The sequence below is a fragment of the Gekko japonicus genome, unplaced genomic scaffold (genome assembly GCF_001447785.1).
Source record: "Gekko japonicus isolate JY-2015 unplaced genomic scaffold, Gekko_japonicus_V1.1 scaffold1348, whole genome shotgun sequence".
NCBI lineage: Eukaryota > Metazoa > Chordata > Lepidosauria > Squamata > Gekkonidae > Gekko > Gekko japonicus.
This window is the reverse complement of record NW_015163642.1, coordinates 77,913-96,906: the sequence shown is the minus strand read 5'-3', so window position 1 is coordinate 96,906 and position 18,994 is coordinate 77,913. Positions and strand designations below refer to the sequence as shown.

At 42.0% G+C, this 18,994-nt stretch overlaps 1 protein-coding gene across 1 annotated transcript in view; it reads right to left on the bottom strand.

Moving 5' to 3' along the window:
- The window catches only part of LOC107107321 (serine/arginine repetitive matrix protein 2-like), a 47,951-nt gene that overhangs the window by 21,941 nt on the left and 7,016 nt on the right, over window positions 1-18,994 (bottom strand). Inside the window, exons 5-7 of the mRNA XM_015407602.1 lie at window positions 17,790-17,921; window positions 13,007-13,150; window positions 7,114-7,266 (exon numbers count right to left, since the gene is read on the bottom strand). Of these exons, the coding sequence (XP_015263088.1) occupies window positions 7,114-7,266; window positions 13,007-13,150; window positions 17,790-17,921 (429 nt within the window). The remainder of the gene's footprint in view (window positions 1-7,113; window positions 7,267-13,006; window positions 13,151-17,789; window positions 17,922-18,994) is intronic.

Genomic DNA, 18,994 nt, shown 5'->3' with positions numbered 1-18,994 from the left:
ATGCATTTGGTTAAGGAGGATACAGGGGAGAGAGGGAGAGAGTGCAAGTTTTCAGCATTTCTTTCTTGGAAAAGTAGCTGCTAATGTATATGTCTGGCAGCTCTAAACTTTCACTTGCCATTGTATAAGGGATTGAGAACTCTTTGGAGAAATAGGATTTTTTACTAGTGGCAACCAAAATTACACAAACATTGTGCAAATTTTGGAGCTCAACAGAACATCAGGCTAGATATTAACAATATAAAAAAAATGGGACTTCCGGGTTATGGCGACACGCAGGCAGACGCATCTCCCGGACGTCCCGGGGATGCAAACTGCACACCAGCGTGTAGGAGGGGGCGCGACGGGTCGCGACCCCCCCGAAGCCTTGGTAAAAGGCTCCTAGCCAGGGGGCTTTTGAAGGGCGACCTCTTCGATGGCAAAATGCTGAATTGAGGCGCTCCTCCGCCCCGAAGGTCCTGCCGCTGAGTGACCGTATGGTACGAGTGCTGCTGACCGGGACAAGCGTTGGAGAACGAGCGGAATCCCCCCCCACGATGCTGAGCGAGGACAGATGGGCCAACAACGAACTGTGAGTCAGGTTGAAGCAAGCATGAAGATATAAAAAGAAAGCTGCCCCCCCCAAAAGAGCTACGGGAAAGCAAGCAGGGGAGGGGTTCCTCCAAACCACATAGACGAAACACAGACGAGGGGGGAGCGGAAAAATAAGTGTTTAAATCTGTTTTAAGAGACTTACCAGAGCGTAGATAAGCGTTTGGGCGAATTTCAGAGACTTGAGCAACTTTTTGAAAAGTAAACAAATCCAAAAAGATGGTGGGGAAGAAACTGGATACAGAAAAGCTGTTGAAACCGAAAGTAGTGAGTAGTCCTCGAACAGAAGAGGCTACCAAGCTCTCAAAACTGTTGGCTGATTCCTTGCGCCCTCTGCTGGAGGAGATGACTAATATCAAGCTACAACTGTCAACAATCGGGCAGAGTTTGGCATCACAGCAGTTGCAATTGACTCAATCTATAAAAGCAACAGAGCAAATAGGAGAAAAGGTGAAGGAAATGGATGCCAACACTAAAATAATTAAGAAAAAGATGCAAAAGCTGGAAATGAAGCAAGTCACGGAAGAGTCAAAACTTTTACAGCTGCAAATGGAGAAAGCAAATTTGGTTCTTCGGTTTCAAGGGGTCCCGGAAATTAAAGGAGAGAATCTGAAGCAACGACTAAGTGAAGCAATAGCATCAATGACAGATTGGACAGCAGAATACTTATACAACGAAATGGATGTGGTCTACAGGTCCTATTCATCATACATCAAGAAAAACAATCTGCCTGGGGAAATAGTGGTCAGATTTTCGAATAGACATGTGAAGGCTGCTATCTTGAAAGCAACTACAGGAGTTCCCTTGAAAATTGGAGACAACAACACCAGGATTTTAAAAGACATTCCATTTGACATAAGACAGAAGAGAAAGAACTACAAAGAATTAATCCTTTTCCTACAAACAAATGGCATCAGTTACAGATGGCTAATTCCAGAAGGCGTCATTTTCAAACTCCAAGATAAAAAAGAAAAGATTGACTCTGTTTTCAAAGCACGTGACTTTTTGTGAACACAGCTTGGGGAACCAGAAGAGGACAGAAATGAAGAAGAAGAAAGCAAATCTAATGGCGAATTGGGCTCGGGTCATCGGACGAGGACCCCCCCTCTGAAAAGGGGGTGGCTGCCCCCAAAAGCTCATATAAACTGAGGATTAGAAAAGATAAGAATAAATAAGGGCTAAAGGACTCTGAATTGTGCCTGAAAAAATGTTGAAATAACTTTGGGATGCTCTGGGGATTTCTTTAAACAGTTAAAGGGATAGCTAATAGAAGTAATTTAGCATAACCGACTATGTTCATTGTTTTACTAGCTTTATAAAATAATATTGATATAAGCTGATGTATTGATCTCCTACTCTTGGGTTTTTAGTTAGTAGTGGGTCTTTTTTCTTTCTCCTTAGATGTAGTTCCTATTTTCAGTTATAGGTTTGTAGACTTTAAAAAAAACAATAAAAAATTTCCCCTTACGGGGATTAAAAAAACCAATATAAAAATAAATTGGGGGGGGGGGGGGAGCATATTAAAAAAAAAAAGGGGGGGGGGGGAAAGCATATATTTCAGATCATGATCTTAAAACCTAATCTCACAACCATTTGGCTTGAGATTCTAGCACATTTGTCATTTATTTGCTGCTGGTGTTAAAGTACACTACTTGCTTTTTGGTAAGAAGCAGTAAACAATAGTCATCTCATTGGAAAAATAAAGGCCAGCAAAAACTAAATGCCACTCAAAATCCATGTGAAAAACACAGTTCCATTTATCCTGGATTTTGCAAGGGCCAACCAATACAGCAGGCTATACTTTTATTCTACTTTATAGATAACTAATTTGAGTCGAGAAAGATTTGTCAATAGGATAGGAACACCTTGGGAAATGACTGTACACATAAAGTGGAACGACCCAGTTTGGCTTCAATTAACTAAATCTTCTGCAACATCTTAAATGTATCTCGCTCATACCACACACACACACAAACAAATCCATCCTTCTGCTCTCAGTCTCCAAAAGAAATTGTGTATCTTCCATGTGTTTTGTTGGATGTTTAGACATGGCTGGCCTTTATTTTTCCAACAAGATGACTCTCCATTATTGTTTACTATTTCCTAGTATACAAGTGGTGTACTCTAACATCAGCAGCAAATCAACTAGCCTGCCAGCATCTCACACCAACGGCTTGAAAAACTAGGTTTTAAGATCATGACCTGAAATATCTGCTTTTTTCCTCTAATTTTTTTAGATCTGTAAATTCTGGCCTGATGAAGGGTTCTGGTGTGCTTGAAATGTTGCAAAACGTTTTGTCATTTCTTTTACCCCTGATAAAAGGTATTACATGCATTTTCTAATCTGTAATTGGGTCAGATATAAGATTACTCCTACTTAGAGATAACTTCTTACGTCCCCTTGGTTGGTAAACCACCCCTTAAGAGATGGTTTTACTGCCACAGCCTCCAACCTCACACTCTTGCTGTTGACATAATGATGATGATGAAGTGTCATGACACAAATCAATGCCACTGTGATTTGAGGTCAATGTGACCTAAACAGTGTGACTGAGGAATGTGTGGGAAAAGAAGAAACAAAATAGCTAAAGAGTGGGCTAAGAGATTTAGGTACACCTGAAAACATCTGGTGAAAACCAACTAAGGCATGGACTGCAGCAAAGCCACAATTGAGTATGCAGCCAAGGACTTCTGCACAGTACTTATGGACAAGTCAACAGTATATGGGGCATCAACCAGAGGGCAGTGACTGTGAGATCAACTTGAAAACCAAGAACTGAAGTTGAGAAATGAGAACACAATGACCTATAAAGCATGGCTCCAGCAGCAAGAAATTCAGAGAAGCAAGCAACAGCACCAAGAACATCACCCCAAAACCACTATGTACAGCATCTCTTGGTCTCTACAGCATCAAACAGGGCTTGGCCTCTGTCTGTAGTGGATATGAATGCTTAAAAATGTTTCTTTGTATTCACTTCTGTTGCTTAATTAATGTTATGTGCACAGTGAAACCACCAAGAAATGACTGGGTCTCCTCTCCTTTTCAGATCCCTAGTAAAAAAATCCCCTTGTGAGACAAATGACAAGGACAGAGTGAAACATAGTTCCAGGTACACTGATGTTACCAAGCTAATGGTAGACCTTCCATCTTTCTAAGCATGTCTTAAAGAAAGTTCTAGTGTACAGCTGTGAGGTGTGTTCAGGTACCAAGAGAAATTGGACCTATTTCAGCATTTTCCAAAGTTTAGCCTTGACTATATTAATTTGTGGCTTACACATACACATAAATCCAAAACAAAACAAAAAAAATCTACAAACTGACCAGGCAGTGACTCTCCTGAGTAGGTTCCCTGAATTAAAAGAAAACAGTTGGGGTGCCTGACAAGTAGACATTTTTAGCTGTTCTGTTTTAGTTTGTTATTTTTAAGAAAACACCCATTCACTGGAATTAGTAATAGTTTTATATATTGTCTTGTTCATGGCCAAACCCTATGTTCTGAATTTTTTTTAAAGTTAGGTACCTCATTCTTGTTGCCTGAACTGGAGTTTTTTCTCTTATTTCCTAACAGTTGAGAAAAGCAATGAAGTAATAAAGATACCTCTTATTTTTAGTTATCAACAGGGATGGGCATGAACCAGGAAACCCCAGTTCAGTTCATGAACTGAACTTGTGCGTGTCCTGAACAGGTTTGTGAACCCAAACTTCGCACCAGCTTGGTTTGCTAACAGAACCAGTTTGGGGAGTGTGTGTGTGGGGTTTCCCTTGGGTCCTAGAGGCTCCAAAATCACAGGGTGTCTCCAGCTGATTCTCCTCTACCTGTCTGCCAAGTTTGGTGAAGATCAGTCTTGGGGGTGGGGTCCAAGTTACAGAACCCCAAACAAGGCACCCCCAGGAAAGTACTTTTCGGGGAAATGTCAGGCACAGCTTCGGGAGAAGCTGTGCCTGACATTTCCCCGAAAAGTACTTTCCTGGGGGTGCCTTGTTTGGGGTTCTGTAACTTGGATCCCACCCCCAAGACTGATATATATAGAATGGACCCCGTGTGAGCTAGAGACATCCAACTTGTGGCGCAACTCCCCGGGTGCCTTCCCACATGCCCTACAAGTCACATGTGGATTGGACTTGGGGGGGTCTGAGTTACAGACCCCCAAACAAGGAGCCCCCAGGAAAGTCCTTTTTGGAAAGATGTCAGACACGACTTCAGGAGAGTATAGAATAGATCCTGTGTGAGCGAGAGGCATCAAACTCATGGTGCACCTCTCCAGGATGCCACCCAACATGCCCTACCAGATTTTGACTGGGGGGGGGTCTGAGTTATGGACCCCCAAAGTAACTCCAAGAAAGTGCTTTTAGGGGAGATGTCAGGCATGGCTTCAGGAATGTACAGACCAGATCACACTCTGTGTAACTGAAAATGTGATCAGTGGGCAGGGCCAGCCAGACCATTCACCCCACCCGAGGGCCACCTGCACGCTTGTGAGTGGCTGCTTCTCCCCATGCTCACCCTCCCTCCTACCCTCTGCAGACTGTCAAAGTGATTACTGGGTACAGCAAACCCTCCCACTGGTCCAGGGCCCAGGAACCACCTGCACAGTTGCGGGTGGCTGCATCTCCCCAGGCCCATCCTCTCACCGTGTTCAAGGTGATTGCTGGCCAGGGCCAACCCTCCAGTTACTGCCGGGGCCCAGGAACCACCTGCACAGTTTGTGGGTGGCTGTGTCCCCCCAGGCCCACCCTCCCCCCACTGGCAAGGTGATAAATGGGCAAGGCCAACCTACCCACCATGCCTGGGGCCCGGGAGCCACTCGCTCTGTTGCGGGTGACTGGGTCTTCTGCACCTACTATTTAAACAACAAGACGTTTTGGGAGCTTCATTCATGGAACTGTCAGGTCTGCTTTGGCCCTAAAGGTTCTGAAGCCATACCAAGAGACTTTCACAATGCACAGCCTTAGATAAACTCTCACGCTTCAAAGTAAAAAAAAAATCCCAGTCATGAGTCAATGTCACTTCAAGGACAATCTGGTCAGTGCTGGGACTTTGGAAAGCAAGAGCTGGCAGGCAAGATCACCAGTAAGTCTTTGGACACACACAAACAGACACCACCCCAAAGGCAATAGGTCAATGATGGGGCTTTGGAAAGCGAAAGCTAGCAGGCAGTGTCACCCCAGTAAGTCTCTGGACACACGGATGCCACCCGAAGGACAAACAGGTGGGGGTTCAAAATGGAGAACTGGGAATCCCCCCTCCATGCCCAGCAGCAAAACTCTTCTGTGCGAGTGCACCCTCTCCGCCCCAAACCCCAGCACCAACAAATCAAATGCCTGCACGCCCTAAACTTATATAGATCACCCCCTCCCATTTCATTTCCATGCCAAAGGTTCCGGGTGGGTTTCATTTTCCAAGCCACTCTAAGAAACACCCAAAAGCTCGGAGATTTGTTCAGCGAACACGTGATTGCCAAACTTCAGCACGAGCCGTGAACTGGGCAGAGTTTGGTTCAGATTTTGGCTCGTCACATGGTTCGTGCCCATCCCTAGTTATCAAATTTGTGTACTTCCTCAGTGTACTTTCCCCCCACTTCCTAGTAACTTCTAAATTGATCTAACTGGTCAGACTGATTTACCACATGTTGAGATAATAATCTGATATACATATTGATCCTAGAAAGGAACTCTGAACTTAGTCTGAAGGTTCCTTCTATTTCAGGTTGAGGTGGTCATCCTGATGTTTGGAGGCAGGATATTAGGTCATTTTCTTCCCACCCCTGAGGAAAGGAGTACCTCCTTCTTCAGTTCAGAGGCTACCAGAGCTTTCCACGGAAAACCATAAAGTGTGTTGTTGTATGTTGCTGCCAACAGGACTTAACCTGAAGATTAAACAACTATGGGACAAGGCCAGAAGGACCACCCTATTTCAGAGAAGAAACAACATTTAATGATAACAGTAAAAGCAGAAAGAAGTTTAAGACAATTGAGACAGGGGACCTAGTCACTGCCTGCAACAGCATCTCTCAGCAGGTGGCTGAAAGAATACATTATCTTGTCCTACTCTTCTCAAGGGCTTATTCCTCCAGATGGAATCACAGGTCACTTAGGATGACCTAAAAAGGAACTCTGCAACAAAAAGGCCAAAAGACAACTGGAGCTCCTTCCAAGTCCCGCACGTGCAACAGAGGTACTCCTTTCCTCAGGGGTGGTGGTGGAAGAAATACCTAATATCCTGCCTCCAGGGATTGTGTGAAAAGGAGTACCCAAATGTCAGGATGTCAGCCTCTCCTCAAATGAGAAAAGGAGTAAGTATAGCAGGCCTAAAATACACATTTAGTATAAGGGAAGAAAATATTAAAAACTCAGGAGATGGGAAGGTGAAGGAGTGGCTACAGGTAAAGAGGAGATGGGATAATAACATTTGGAGTTGAAACCCATTATGATTACAAGCTTTATTATCAAAATGTTTCTAGATGGATTTCTGCTGGGCATCTTCACATAAAGAATGAAAGAATTAGCCAGCAAAGCCGTACCAGTTCATCTTCTTCCCTTCCCAAGGAAAGAAGGGCTTCCGTAGTCTCAAGACGAGCTGGTGGTTCAACAGCACATGAAGGTGTGGACAGTTCAGTAACAGATGAAAGATCTGTCAAGGTAATAATATTCATATCCTGTTTGGTTTCTGGCACCTGCAGACAGAGGAGGGAAAAAGTTGCTCCAATACTACAGCCAAAATGGAAAGTAACAGCGAGTATCAAAATCCTACAAGGAACATTATACTTATGAAGGGTCATACATTTTTATGATCACAACAGATAACAAAGCCAAGGCTGGAGAAATCACTATGCTTCTTATATTGTAATAATATTCTGGAATGTTAACTAAAGGAAAATAAATTGGGGAATACAAAATTAGTATAATCAAGAGAAAGTTAAACACATAGTTATTTGCTTATGTCCTATTGATTTGAATAGACTTTCAGCAGTCCTAGTTAGCCCTCTGGTGCAAAATAATGTTATTTAAGAAAGAACTTTTGGGTACGAACATGCCTTCGCCAGTTCCTCAAATACTTTGTGCACAACTTCCCAATAATTATTATTTTATTCTTAAGCTTATCTCAATGATTTCAAGTACTAGAAAAATGTTATTTTTAAAGTGAACTTATCAAGATTCAAGGGAAAAGAAAGAGATCATCGGAACACCCATTGATCATCAAAAAACAAAGCTCAATACCCTTTCGAACTACTCCAGAGTAGACTATAAAAAGGCCCTTATATTTGCACAAAGAAAATATCAGTTCCAAAAGCAGTGAAAAGCCAAAGCTAAAGAATGAAAACAGTCACAGAATTATTACGAGAAACTGTCAGTAGACTCACCCAAACAATTCTATAGTGAGAGTTAATGTGGAGAAAAATATCTCACACTGAATAGAACAATGGAAGTACCAATTACTTCACCAATATGCTTTCCCAGAAAAAGAATAAAAACAAATTGTTCACAAGAGCACAGGCTCTTCTTTTATTATGGGATGAACACTTTTCTCTGACTTTAGATGGTGCTTGTTTTCCTATAGGTGCTCCATCAGATGAAAGAGAGGCAGCCTGATAGGAACGGGCTTCAGTATCCTTGTTTCTCAAAATTCAAACAAGAGCCTGTGGAACACAACATTCCCCTCCCACTGTTGGCCCAATAGGGAGACCCTCATATGCATAAGCCAGTAATACAAACAAGGGAGACCGATTTTGGAAGGAAAAAGCACAGCTTTAATGCATTAGAGCAGGGAGAAACATTACAAGTTTCTCCCAAGGTTTACAAAGAAGCAACAGCAGTTTTATATCTTTTTAACAGACTAATATAGACTGCATCGTAGGAAGCTTAGTAAACATTAACAGTTCATTATCAGCTAATATCTAAACTACAGTAAGTCTTAACCTGTACAACCTATTTTTCCCTTTGTTCCTTATCTTATCTTTTCATTGGCAGAACAACATTAACATGTACAGCTTGCTCAGGAATGACTGTAACGATCTCACATCAACAGATATATTTTTAGTTTTACCTTGAATCAAGAACTGACTTCATAGTATCATAGAATTCCCATTACATATTCTTTTATTCTATTTCCTCCCCTCCTGTGCAACCCAGACTTGCCATCTGTGATCTGCACCTATCCCAAAGACTATTATGAGTCTTGGAAACTTTATTATAGATTATTATAGATTATAGATTTATTACCGATTTCCAAAACCAAACGTAGATCCATCACCACTGCACTTAACCCTGGACTGGATTACTCCAAACCATGGCAGTTATCAGTGCCAGAAAACTGAGAAACCAAAAAGTATAGAATCCATAATCCCATGAAAATACAGAACTATCAACAGGATTGGCAGTGACTCTCTACCAAACTGTATAGCCACAAATAAGCAATGAGATATAAAGCTTTTATACCGCAGAGAACAAGGGCAATACCAGCTGCATACTGGCTTAACTCAGCAATGTGCTTGTCTGGCAAAGCAAAAAGATTAGCTGAAAGGCTGTTTATACCAGCTCTTCCTCTACCACAAGATGAGAATCTTTCGTAGTCTCAGAAGGTGCTTGTTTTCCAGTAGCTGCTTCAGCAAATGCAAGAGAGGCAGCCAGGCTATGATGTGCTTCAGCAGCCTGATAGGACGAGAAGCTGTATTGTTCCACTGTAGGAAGGAATCTGGCACTACTAAATGTACAAGGCATTTATTCAAGAACTAAAACACACTACCCGTAAAAGAAATTCTCAAAAATCAAATAAAAGCTTGTGGAGCACATATAACCCACTGCTCATTCTGGTTTTGGACTACAACAGATCACGGGAAGGCCTATATATTTGCATGAGACATATCCCAGAAATGCTTTAAAAAAATCAAAGACAAAGAATACTGACCCTATGAAAATACCCATAGAACTGTTAGCAAGACTGGGAGTAGCCTGGGAGAAAGTGAACAAGCACGTAGACCTGGAAGACATTATATACCTCGACTTTCAGAAGGCGTTTGACAAGCTGAAAGAGAATGAGTATTGAGCTCTGGAGTTTTTTTTGATGATCAATGGGTGTTCCAATAATCTCTTTCTTTTTTCTTCATTCTTGAAAAGTTCACTTTAAAAATAACAGGTTCTCTTATGGATTAAAAAATGGTTAAAAGACAGGAAGTAAAGAGTAGGAATCGACAGTTTTCATAATGGAGAGAAGTAAACAGTGGGGTCCCATAAGGATTGGTATTGGGGCCGGTACTATTTAATTTATTCATGAATGATCTGGAACTAGGGGCCAGTATTGTAGTGGCCAAGTTTGCAGATGACAGAAAATTATTCAGGATGGTGAAAACTAAGGCTGATTGTGAAGAGCTCCAAGGGGACCTCCACAAACTGGGTGAGTGGGCAACAGTGTGGCAAATGAAGCTCAGTGTTGGTAAGTGTAAGGTGATGTATACTGGGACAAAAAATCTCAACTTCAAGTATAGGCTAATGGGGTCTGAACTTGGTGAGACGGAGAGAGGAAAAGATCTTGAGATCACAGTGGATAGTTCAATGAAAGCGTCAACCCAGTACACTGCAGTGGTAAAAAAAGGCAAACTCTATGTTAGGGATTATTACGAAGAGGACTGAGAATAAAACAGCCAATACTGTAATGCCCCTTGTATAGATCTATTATGCAGCCTCATTTAGAATACTCTGTACAGTTCTGGTCACCGTATCTCCAAAAGGACATTGCAGACCTGGAAAAAGGACAGAGGAGGGCAGCCAAGATTATTAGGGGGTTGGAGCACCTTCCCTATGAGGAAAGGCTGAAGAGTCTGGGACTTTTCGTTTAGCAAAGAGATGACTGAGGGGAGGACATGATAGAAGTTTATAAATTATGCATGGGGTGGAGAGAGTTGACAAAGATAATTTTTTCTCCCTCTCCCAATATACTAGAACTTGAGGGCATCCAATGAAGCTGATGGGCAGTAGGGTCAGGATAGACAAAAGGAAACATTACTTTATACAGAGAGTGATTAAAATGTGGAATTCACTGCCAGAGCATGTAGTGATGGCCACAGGAGTAAACAGCTTTAAAAAGGTATTAGATACACAGAGGATAAGTCTATCAGTGGCTACTAGCCATCGACAAGATCGCTCCCCGGCGCCCTCTGCGCTCCCGCTCTAGGCTGGCTCCCTGGTACACCTAGGAGCTGTGGCTTATGAAGCGAGAGCTAAGATGGCTAGAGAGACGGTGGCATCGTGCTCGCAACGAGGCAACAAGAACATTGTATAAGACGTTTATGAGATCCTATGAGATGGCAGTCAAGGCCGCTAAGAGAGAGTTCTATGCGGCTTCAATTGTGTCCGGTAGCTCACGGCCAGCCCAATTGTTTAGAACGATTCGGTTGTTAACAGCTCTGCCACAGGGCAGACAAAATGCTAGGGAATTGGATATCGGCAGTGAGGCATTTGCAAGCTATTTCGCGGATAAAGTCTTGGCATTCCGCCACGACCTCCCCGCTACAGTTGATACAATGAGTGAACTCGAGGCCCCCTGCATGTCTTCGACTCCGGGTTTGGAATGTTTTAGCCTGCTCAGCCTGGAGGAAGCCAACAGATTACTTGTGTCTGTGCGCCCAACCACATGCAGCCTCGATCCATGCCCCTCCTGGCTCATTAAAGTGGGCCACGGGGGGTTTCAAGGGGCCCTAAGGGAGATTGTCAACAAGGCCCTCTCTGAGGGACGGTTCCCAGTGGCACTCAAGGAAGCGATAGTCTGTCCCCTCTTGAAAAAACCAACTCTGGATCCGGCCGAATTGGCCAACTACCGGCCGGTTTCCAATTTGCTCTATTTGGGCAAATTAATTGAGAGGGCGGTGGCAATACAGTTGCAGGGCTTCCTGGATGACGCTTCTGTCATAGACCCTTTCCAGTCCGGCTTTCGCCTGGGACACGGGACGGAGACAGTACTGATCGCCCTTACGAACGACTTCCGGAGACATCTGGATTGGGGCGGTTCGGCGGCACTGTTGCTAATAGATCTGTCGGCCGCGTTTGACACAGTTGACCATCAGTTACTGGCCCACCGCCTCAGTTATGCTAATGAGTTATGCTAATGAGCTCCTGTACCTCTTTTTCTATGAAATGACCCCTGGTACTGTTACTTTTCTTTCGCTAACAGTAAAATAAGGTCCATAAGAAAATCCTCTGAAAATATGATGAAATCTCATTCCATCATATTTTCTGAGGATTCTTTTATGTGCCTATTGTTCAAACAAAATATCACCTGAAATATATTTAACAATAAATTAGAGGATTCTTCCTCAGATCAAGTATCAGGGAAATTCTGAGGGAAGTCTTGTTAACGGAGGGGCAAGAGGTACTGCAGGTGTAGAGAATGAACAAAGAGCAAACATCAGCCATGAACGTGAAGCCAATAACAAATGTTGAATGGGTACCCTAAGAGTGCACTGAAACAACCATTTTCTCATAAGACCAATTAATTCTGCAATCAATGAATGAATTCACATTTTCCATGTCAAGTGTATTTGCTGCATATAAAACAGTGTTTGCAGCAATAAAAGCCATGAGGTAAAAAGTGGATATGCCTATTTACAAATTCAAAGCAGCTCTTGTGCCAGGAAAGCACATTAAACTGAGAATTCACACCCAGCAATGTATTTCCCTCCTATAAGCACCTTCTGGCAAGTTCCGCAGGGCCTGCAAGACGGAGCTCTTCCACCAGGCTTTCAATTAGGAGCCGCCCACCACTACCAGCAACTATTATTGTTAGTAACACCAGGGTAGTTGGTTGGCCCTATATGGAGACTGAACTGCAGTAATGTATGAGGCAGATACGGCTGAATTGGGACTTGTGTCCATCCACAGGATGCCATCTTTAACGCAATTGGAAGATCAATTCTATAACCCTTTTAATTGTAATAATATGATTGTTTTATCTTGTTTTTATCTGGTTTTATATGTTTAATGTATCTCGGCACATAGTGCTGCTAAATGTACACCGCCCTGAGCACGTGCGCAGGGAGGGCGGGATAGAAATCCAAAAAAATAAAATAAAATAAATAAATGGTGACTGAGGGGAACCTCCACATTCAGAGACACTAAACCTGTGAATCCCAGAGCCAGAAGGCAACATCTGTGGAAGGTCTTGGCCTCTGTGCCCTGTTGTTGGCTGTCCAGAGGAATTGGTTGGCCACTGTGTGAGACAGGATGCTGTACTAGATGGACTATTGCTCTGATCCAGCATGGCTCTTCTGTGCTTATGCTACCATTCCCCCAAACAACTCTACGGTTACAACTAAGTACTGGAGAAAAAGACCCTGTTTTACACAGAATAAAGATACCAATTACTTCCTAGCCTAGCTCATCAGTGTACTCCCTGGCAAAGCAAGAAAATCAGTCTGTTCATACCGGCATAGGGTCTTCCTTTACCACAGGATGAAAGCTCCCTGCAGTGTTAGATGGTGCTTGTCCTTCCATACGTGATTTAGCAGAGGGAAGAGATGCCACCTGCCTGGGCTGGGCTTTGGTGGCCTGAGTACCTTTCAGCTTGTCCTGCAGAAATTTTTAGTGAAGGTAATGAGAGGTTGTGCAGCCCCAGCCATTCTCTGCTTTTCTTATATAGAAGTCACTGTTTTCCACAAGTCTGTCCACGGCTCTACAGCAGAGATGTTCACATAAAATGATCTGCTATTACAAGCTGGCTTGTATCTTGCACAGCTCATCTCCACAGCTAATCTCCTTTGTCTTGGCTCCCTTTGAAAAACACAGTTTTCATTTAAACAAAGGCTTCCTAAACATTAACCCCAAACTTATTTGCACAGATGTAGTAATAGTAAAGAGTGACCTGACCACATGCCTAAATCACTACTTAAAGCAGCTGCACACACTGTAGCTCCAACACAAAAGAACTGCCCCCCCCCCGGATTTGGGATGGTGTGTTGACCTTATTCCAGCTTCCAGCATATTGGCAATTAAATTCCATAACTATAAGTAGCTACAGGATTATTGACACATTTTAGTCATTCAGCCTTCCTAATAAAGGGTTCAGAGCTCCAGATGCAGGCATTACCCCCAAGCCAAAAAAACAAGAACCTGGGATCACAGTGTATAACACAGAAAATATAACAAACAAACACTGTAATATCCTGGCTAACACATTTAGCAAAACATTTTGTAATCAACATATCAGTCTTATATCACATTATAAAGAAGTACATTCTTATGGTATAGCAAAAAAGAGTCCATCCTCAAGATGTTGCCATGAGCACCTGGATGTGGGCTCGTTTCATCAAATTCTTCCTCAGGAGTATTGTTATGTTCTTCAAGGTTAGCAGAGAACAAGTATAAAGAAAACAGTCGTGAGTGTCTGACCCACAAATCAAGCAGTCAACAAGACTTGCAAAGAAAACGCTTGCTATGTATTACAGTCTGAAGCACTACAACACAATAAATCAATTCCTACAAGTCATAAGAAAATCCTACTGCAAAGGTACATCATCAACGTCATCTCCAGATTATATGACAATGTTTCAAAATTGTATCTTCCTCAGGAAATGTTAGAGTAGTACAAAAGTTCTTTTGTTCATAAAGTGCTTACAACAAGTCATAAAAGATAATACATTCAGATAGGACGCTGATCTCAGTAAATGTTCAGGCTCAAGTATGCTGAGATCAGCGTCCTATCTGAATGTATTATCTTTCATGACTTGTTGTAAGCACTTTACGAACAAGAGAACTTTTGTACTACATTAACATTTCCTAAGGAAGATCCGATTTTGAAACATTGTTATATAATCCGGAGATGACGTTGATGATGTACCTTTGTACTAAGATTTTCTTATGATTTGTAGGAATTGATTTATTGATTTATTGTGTTGTAGTGCTTCAGACTGTAATACCTAGTAAGCATTTTCTTTGAAAGTCTTGTTGACTGCTTGGTTTGTGGGTCAGACACTCACAACTGTTTTCTTTATACTTGTTCTCTCTGATTAGGCTGTGTTTGTCCACATTTGTCTTGCTTCAAGGTTAGCAGCCTCTTGTTGCAACTCAGTGTCTATATGGGGAGCAAGCTAGCCCTTAAAATCTTCTCTAAACAGATGCAAAAGTCTTCTGAATTGGGCTGGCAAAATTCTCTCTACAAGCTTTAGGAGTATTTTCTTAAAAATTATCATCCTGGAATGAACCACAGTTACTTAAAACAAGACACAACAGGGAGCTGAATAGAACTGAATATTTTCCAATATTATTAAGAACTTACCTTTTAATAACCACCTAAGTGCTTATATTGGGAGGAAGCCAGGCCTGAGCCTCTTTTCTGATACACAAGCCTTCTGGGTTTTTTGCTGGCAAAATGCTCTTTACTAAAATTTTAAAACTTACTCTTACTTAAAGAAAACCATTCACAATCATTCCATGCAGCTGTGTGTTAGATATCTCTTTCTTAAAGATATAAAACACAATATAACACTACTCAAAGCTGTTGCAGTGTTTATATTGAGAGCAAGCCAGTCATTAAACTCTTCTCTAAACAGATGCAAAAACCTTCTGAATTTAACTGGCAAATGCTCTCTACAGACATAAGGAGTATTTTATTTTCTTCAAAATTATCATCCCTTAATGAACCATGGTTACTAAGCCAAGACACAACACAGAGCTTAATAGAACTGAATAATTTCCAATATCATAGAATATTATTAAGAACATACCTCTTAATAACCACTTAAGTGTTTATACTGGGAGCAAGCCAGTCCTGAACCTCTTCTCTGATGCAAGAGTCTTCTGTCTTTTACACTGACAAAATGCTCTATACAAAAAACAAAAAAATCTTGTTGTTGTTTTTCAGTCGCACAGTCGAATCCGACTCTTCGCGACTCCATGGACCAGATCCCACCAGGCCTTCCTGTCTTCTGCCGTCCTCTGAAGTTGGCTCAGTCTCATGTTCATTGCATCGATGACACTGTCTAACCATCTCATCCTTTGCCGTCCCCGTCTTCTTTGACCTTCAATCTTTCCCAGCATCAGGGTCTTCTCCAGTGAGCGCTCCCTTCTCATTTGGTGGCCAAAGTATTTGAGCTTCAGTTTCATTATTTGGCCTTCCAGGGAACAGTCAGGGTTGATTTCTTTTAGGATTGGCTGATTTGATTTTCTTGCAGTCCAAGGGACTCTCAAGAGTCTTCTCCAGCACCATAGTTCAAAAGAATCTATTCTTCGGCGCTCGGCCTTCCTTATAGTCCAACTATCGCAGCCATACATGACTACTGGGAATACCATTGCTTTAACCATGCAGACTTTTGTTGGCAGGGTGATGTCTCTACTTTTTATCATGCTGTTTAGGTTCGCCATCGCTTTCCTCCCAAGGAGCAGGCGTCTTTTAATTTCATGGCTGCAGTCACAGTCTGCGGTGATCTGGGATCCCAGGAACGTGAAGTCTGTCACTACTTCCACAGCTTCCCCTTCTATTTGCCAAGGAGTGATGGGGCCGGATGCCATGATCTTAGTTTTTTTGATGTTGAGCTTCAAGCCCACTTTTGCGCTCTCCTCTTTTACCCTGAGCAAGAGGCTCTTTAGGTCCTCTTCACTTTCTGCCATTAGAGTGGTATCGTCTGCATATCTGAGGTTGTTGATCTTTTCCCCAGCAATCTTAATTCCCGCTTATGATTCATCCAGGCCAGCATTTCGCATGATGTACTCTGCATATATATTAAATAAGCAAGGTGACAATATACATCCTTGTCGTACTCCTTTTCCTATGCTAAACCAATCAGTTGTTCCATATCCGGTTCTAACTGTCGCTTCTTGACCCTTATACAGGTTACTCAAGAGACATGTGAGGTGGTCTGGTACTCCCATCTCTTTAAGGACCTGCCCTAGTTTGTTGTGATCCACACAGTCAAAGGCTTTAGCATAGTCAATGAAGCAGAAGTAGATGTTTTTCTGGTACTCTCTTGCTTTCTCCATAATCCAGTGGATGTTGGCAATTTGATCTCTAGTTCCTCTACCTCTTCGAAACCCAGCTAGATGCAAGAGTCTTCTGTTTTTTACACTGACAAAATGCTCTCTACAAAAAACTCTACTTAAGAAAAACTATTCTCTGTAATTCCATGCAGCTGTGTGTTAGATATCTCTTCCTTAAAGGTATGAAACACAATACAGCACTGGTCAAAGTTGTTATGGGCTGAAACCATATATAATTTGCACTTTTAGGATGCATTTTAAATATAAAATATGTGATGCTTTTATTATTAAGAACTTACCTCTTATTAACTACCTAAGCGCTCATATTGCAAGCAAGCCAGTCCTGAGCCTTTGAATAGTGTTATATTGTGTTTTTTATCTTTAAGAAAGAGAGATCTAACACACAGCTGCATGGAATGATTGTGAATGGTTTTCTTAAAGTAGAGTTAGTTTCAAGTTTTCAGTAGAGAGCATTTTTGCAAGCAAAAAACCCCAGAAGGCTTATGCATCGGAGAAGAGGCTCAGGACTGGCTTGCAACAGGAGGCTGCTAACCTTGAAGAAAATAAGAATACTCCTGAGGAAGAATCTGACAAAATGAGCCCACATGTGGGTGCTCATAGTAACATCATGAAAATGGACTCTTTTTTGCAATACCATAAGGATTACCCCTATGCTAGCATGGCCTAGCAGACTGCCAGATGTTGTTAAGAATCATTAGTCCTGGGACAGTGCATTTAGCAGGTTGAGGAGAGTATGAAGAAGGAAGAGGAAGAAGTAGAAAGTGGGCTTCACCAGAGACTAGGAGATGCTATGGAACCAGGCTCAGAGCACTGCTGTAAGAAGCACCCAGTGTCTAAGAAGGATATAAGAAACTGTCTCTGCATTTTGATTTTTTTTAAAAACCCACATTCACATTACAAATATCTTGCCTCTGTGAGTTCATTTAGCTATCCAAACCCTTTAAAGGACCCCTGCCTCAGGTAAAACAGTATCTGGCAAGACATTTACTGATATGAGATCAAGGTAGCAGGACTCCTAGATCAAATGATTAAATATTTAGTTGAACTTCAACCTGGCACCTTTTACTTTGGGAAGTAAGCACTGCCTTTTCACAAGGTCTTATTGGGAAAAATAGCACCTGATGGTGTATGAACGAAATGATAACAAATTCCACCACTAACCACATCACCAGTGCATCATCTTCTAGACAAAATGAGAGGATATTTCAGTACATACCAGATCAATCTCCTTGTCTTCCTTTTTAAGTTCAAGATTCTCCAGAGTTGCAGGTAGTTCTGATGTGGCTGCTTGAGTGCAGCATGCTACTTGGTGACTGTCTTCAGTCTTGGATTCTGTACCCGGCTTGATCTATAGGGAGTTTTGAGGGTGGTGTTAGACTTCTTAAGGAAAGAAATCGGAATTTTTATAGATGACCACCAGTACCCTCAACTCAACAAAGATAGCAAATGAGGAGTAGTTTTCAGGCTTCACCATGGATGAATATTAAAATTAAAAGCTGCAACTTAAAAGAGTTGATGCCTTTTGCACACACACACACATTTTACATCTCTCAGAAAGTGATGACAACTTGGACTATAACGATTTAGAGGGGGAATCTTCCAGGATACATTAATAAGAAGTGGTCAATATAAATGTTATGTTCTTAAAGAGTAATATCTATCCCTGTATTATCATTTTGTATATTTTTACACACACACTAGCCCTCTTAATCAGCTCGCATGATAGGCCAATTAAGATTGATTGGGGGAGAGAACTGGCCATGGGGAGAATAACGCATCAAGGCAGTCAAGGTTCAGAGTGATACCATGCTTTCTGGATAATGCTCTGGGATCCCCCACATCAATCAGCAGTAAAAACTGCAGTAGGGAACTGCAAGGCATCCTTCTTCCCTCAACATGTCACTGCCCACACACTGGTAGGGAAAAATACGTCCATGGGTGGTATCAGTGCTAAATAGCGCCTCTCCTCTCAGATGAGCAGAAAGGGCTAGATGCATCCAATAAAGTAGCTTTCAGTACCATACTTCTTCATACTGGACCACACTTTTGACAGACCATACCATATGTCAGTAACCATTATCTCACATTATGGTATTAGCACAGTGAAGGTGTCTCTGAGATACAGTGAATTTAGTTGTTTCATACTTCAATTGTTACAGGGGCAAACAGTGATCATAATGTTGTTGAGTTCAACATTTGTATAAATAGGGAATTGGAAAAAAAGACTCACACAACCATTTTTAACTTTAAAAGGGGTAACTTCTCTGATATGAGGGGACATGTGGGGAGGAAACTGAAAGGAAAAGTAGAAAAGGTCGAAACCATTGGGGAAGCTTGGAAACTATTTAAAACTACGATCCTAGAAGCGCAAAAAATATATATTCCGCAGGTTAGGAAAGGCACAAACAGGTATAGGAAAAA